The 4047-nt window shown below is 55.2% G+C and overlaps 1 protein-coding gene across 1 annotated transcript in view; it reads left to right on the forward strand.

Moving 5' to 3' along the window:
• Window positions 1-329: 329 nt before the first annotated feature.
• Window positions 330-4047, forward strand: part of DCDC2B (doublecortin domain containing 2B) — a 4395-nt gene continuing 677 nt past the window's right edge. Inside the window, 9 exon segments of the mRNA XM_007468670.1 lie at window positions 330-595; window positions 1532-1583; window positions 1997-2073; window positions 2315-2403; window positions 2406-2442; window positions 2754-2833; window positions 2836-2890; window positions 2995-3049; window positions 3677-3778. Of these exon segments, the coding sequence (XP_007468732.1) occupies window positions 330-595; window positions 1532-1583; window positions 1997-2073; window positions 2315-2403; window positions 2406-2442; window positions 2754-2833; window positions 2836-2890; window positions 2995-3049; window positions 3677-3778 (813 nt within the window).

Genomic DNA, 4047 nt, shown 5'->3' on the forward strand with positions numbered 1-4047 from the left:
CAGCCCTTGGGCTGCAGAGTGGCAGGGAGGCTGAGAATCCCTCTCTCCACCCAGTACTGGAACATCTGTGTTTCAGTGTGATCTCTGCCACTGCCTCTCTCACTGAGCCCCAGGCTCTTTCTTCATATATAGTGATCAGACCCACCGTACTCTTGAGAGGCCCCACCAAGAGCAGATTGGATGAGACCTTGAATGCAGACAGATGCTCCTATGGAGGCTCTCCCTACCTTTCTGGGTGAGAGGGCAGGACTCCACATCTGATTGACACTGCTCCCAGCCCTGCCTTAGTTGCCTGGCAACAGCTCTGCGTCTCTAGCCGGGGACACGCTATGGCAGGTGGCAGTCCAGCAGCCAAGAGGGTAGTGGTGTACCGGAATGGGGACCCCTTCTCCCCAGGCCCCCAGCTGGTGGTGACTCAACACTGCTTCCCCACCCTGGAGACCTTCCTCTGTGATGTGACATCGGCTGTGCAGGCCCCACTGGCCGTGCGTGCTCTCTATACGCCTTGTCATGGCCACCCTGTCACCGACCTGGCAGACCTGCAGAACGGAGGGCAGTATGTGGCTGCTGGCTTTGAACAATTCCGCAAGCTCCCGTGAGTGGGCTGGGGCTGGTCAAAGAGCCTGGGGAGAGAGGTAATAGCAATAGCAACAGCATGTGTTCAGTACTTCCTGTGTATCTCACGGAATACAGCGGTCCTGTGAAGGGGGTGGTCTCATCCCCATTCTTTGGAAGGGGACATCAAAATAGTGAAATAACCTACCTAAGAGTACATAAATAACACGTGGAGCCACAGTTCAAGTCAAAGTCTTATACTGATGTTCATGCCCATCCAGCCAGGACCAACCAGTGGGAAGAAGAACATTCTGCTGGTTGAGCCCCTTTTTCCAAAGGCTGTTCCTGACTGGGTCCTTACCACCACCATGACCATCACCACCACCACTAAATACTCTAAATCCATCCATCACTTCCTCCCTGCTGTGTTTAGGCATCCCGTGCTCTTCATTAGGCTGGGATTATCCTTTACAGGCTGGGGCTATGCTTTCCAAGATGGGAGAATAAATAATTTGAGTGTCTGAGCTTCCAGCTCAGATCTGGCTTCCAGGTCCTCCTCTGCTCTCAGCTGAGGTTGCTGAGAGTTAAGGAGCCAGGAGTTGGGAGCCAGACAGACTTAGAGTCTGGGCTCTGTCACTTCCATGTTGCTTAGGTGAGTCACTTAACTTGCCCTCAGTCTCATACAAAATGAGATGAAACCGCACACCTCATGAATGAGAAAATTTCTGAGATACAGGAGGATCTCGACCTTTAATCTTGTGGTTTGGGTCTGAGACCCCAGACTGGATGTCCAGCCTGATGCATAACCTAAGGCAGGTTCAAGTGTCAGCATCTGTTTCCAGACCGAGATGACTGAGACAATTCCAGCGGGAAGGAAGACTTGGTGAACTGGGCCCCAGCCCCACACTCTGGCAGCTGCCGGGCTGTTGAGGACCCAGGGCCCGCAAGATGACCAGTGACCCATCTGTCCTTTCAGCTGTTTACACCCTAGGGGGGAGGATCCAGGTGGGAAGAGCAGCAGACTACCAGTAAGTCCTGGGGCCGACCAGCCCCCAGCCCTCTGTTCTCCCATCCCCCTGGGGGCTGCCCCCACTTTGGTCTGGGAAGTCAGGAGCCCTGGAAGCTCTGGAGCCTTCCCGGGTGCAGGATTTCAAGACACTGTTCCTTGTGCCGTTCCCAAACTTTTACTTTACTTTAGCTCCAGGCTATGGTCCTCAGAGGAAAGAGGAAGCCATAAAACAGAGGGATGGGAGGGGGTTAAGAATGTGACCTAGGGGAGGTACAAGTACCCTTTGGTGAAATGCGTGACCAGTCCCATCCCTCCCTGCCCCCTCTTCTGCCCCAGTCTGGTTTCTTTCCCTCACCCTACCCACCTTGGACTGACCTATCCCTGACAAAAGGCCTCAACTCGCTCCTGATCTGGGGGCCTGACGGGTTTCAGGGCCCTCCTGTGATTCAGCAGCCATGTGATGGGGCCCTTGGACAGCGGCTACCTGCAGGTTCCCCCTGCTGTATCCAGTGAGTGCTCGTGTTGGGGAACAGGGGCAGAGATTTTTGTTTCAGGGAGACCAAGGGAAAGTGGGTGGATTTGTTCCAGGAGCCCCTGGCGACTGGGATATAAAAAGTCCAACATGCTTAATGGGTGAGAAACAACGCACTGGTTCTTGGACCATCTTCTGGCCGCTGTGCCATCCTTCTTCCTCTCACACGTAGGTAGTTCTGGGGACCCTTCCCCTTAGCAGGCTGCTCTTTGTGCCAGTGTGTTCAGGAATGGGGACCTGTTCAGCCCCCCATTTAGCCTGAAGCTGTCCCAGGCTGCCAGCACGGACTGGGAAGCAGTGTTGAAACTCCTGAGAAGGAGAAATTACAGAGCCCGGCTGTGCGCAAGTGAGTTTGCGGACTGTGGAGACCTGAATGTCCCCAAAGGGAGCCTCCCTACTGCTTTTCGCTGCCCTTGAGGATGAAAAGGCAAAAGGAAAGCATGCTTCCCCAAACGGGACTTCTTTCTGTGCCTCAGGGAGAGGCCCCTCCAGCCCAGCCCTCGGAGCCAGGGCAGAGCCTGGGTGACTGGCCCTGGTGCCCAGAGGGCCAGCAGCCAAAGGGCACCTTGAAATAGCTGTACCCACCCCCTTGTAGTCTGCTGCATATGAAGATACATCTTGTTCACCGGCCCTTATGTACTCACCTCTCTCTCCCAGACTCTGCACCCTGGATGGGCTCCCACTGTCAGCAAGGGAGGCTCTGGTGAGTGGCCATTACTATGTGGCTGTCCGAGAGGATGGTTCAAGGCCCTCCCCTATCTGGTGCCTCGTCCCTCACTGCCCAGGGGCTGCTGGTATGTATGTGTGAAGTGGAAGGGTAGCAGGTTAGAGCAGAGGAAGCCACCCTGACTCCACGTCCTGCTCTGCCTCCTACAAGCCTTCTCTTTTTTCACTGCAGGCAACCCCCAGACCCAAAGTCCAGGCTCCACAGCAGCGGGTAGGTGAGGCAGGGGGTCATGGGGGGTGGGAAGGAAAAGGAGTGACTAGCTGAGTCCTCTTCCAGCTCAGCCTCTGACCTTATCTCACTGCATCCTCTCAATAATTTTGTGAAACAGAGATTATTATTCCCGTTTTCCAGAGAAGCTGAAGTTCAGAGGAGTGACGTGATTCGTTCAGGTTAACACAGTTATTGACAGGGGCCAGACCAGAAACTGGTCCGAAGCCAGCTTATCTGGGCTCTGTGAAGACCTTCAGGACTCTGAGTCGCTGGACCTAATGCCAGGTTGGATGCTTGGAGACGGAATCAGCATATCTGGCACAACAGGGTCCAAAGATGCTTATCAACTCCCCATCTTATCCCAAGCCTGAGCCCTCCCAAGAGATGAGCCAGTGAGCATCGAGCGGGGGGTAGGGGGATGCGGCCTGGTTTCACTGGGCATCTAGAATACCAGGCACCATCTGCCGTGTCCCTGGATAAGGCAGCCTGATGGAAGAGGGAACAGGGAGGGAGGAGGCAGGCTATGAAGATGGATGGCATCCCCTCTTCCAAGCTCCCACCAGGAGCATTCAAACCTGGACTGGGAGCGGAGAAGGTAAGGCCAGCCTGCACCCACGGCTCAAGCCCAGTGTTCCCTCCGCAGGCCGATGGCCACAGAGCACAGGCAACCCAGTCCTCTCCAAAGGAAGCCAGGCAAATTGAGCCATCTGCTTTTTATGCCAGCCCCCAGCAAGCTTTTCCGCATGCTCTCCACTCTCTTGAGGGGATCCAAGAATCCAAGGCCTTCTCTGCCAGCCTCTAACAGTGACATAGGATTGTCCCTGCTACGCTGAGGGAGTTCCATGGGGGCAGAATGCCCAGGTTCAGAGCTGGTCCTGACTTCAGGACGACTGTCTCCTACTCCCCCGTGGGCAAGGCCAGTCCCTTGCCTCTTCACAGGGACCTGGTTTATGAAAAGAAGCACATGGAAACTCAAAGCCATGACATTTCGGGGGTGGGATTTGGAAGGGGTGG

This window comes from Lipotes vexillifer, unplaced genomic scaffold (genome assembly GCF_000442215.2).
Source record: "Lipotes vexillifer unplaced genomic scaffold, Lipotes_vexillifer_v1.1 scaffold1261, whole genome shotgun sequence".
Classification (NCBI taxonomy): domain Eukaryota; kingdom Metazoa; phylum Chordata; class Mammalia; order Artiodactyla; family Lipotidae; genus Lipotes; species Lipotes vexillifer.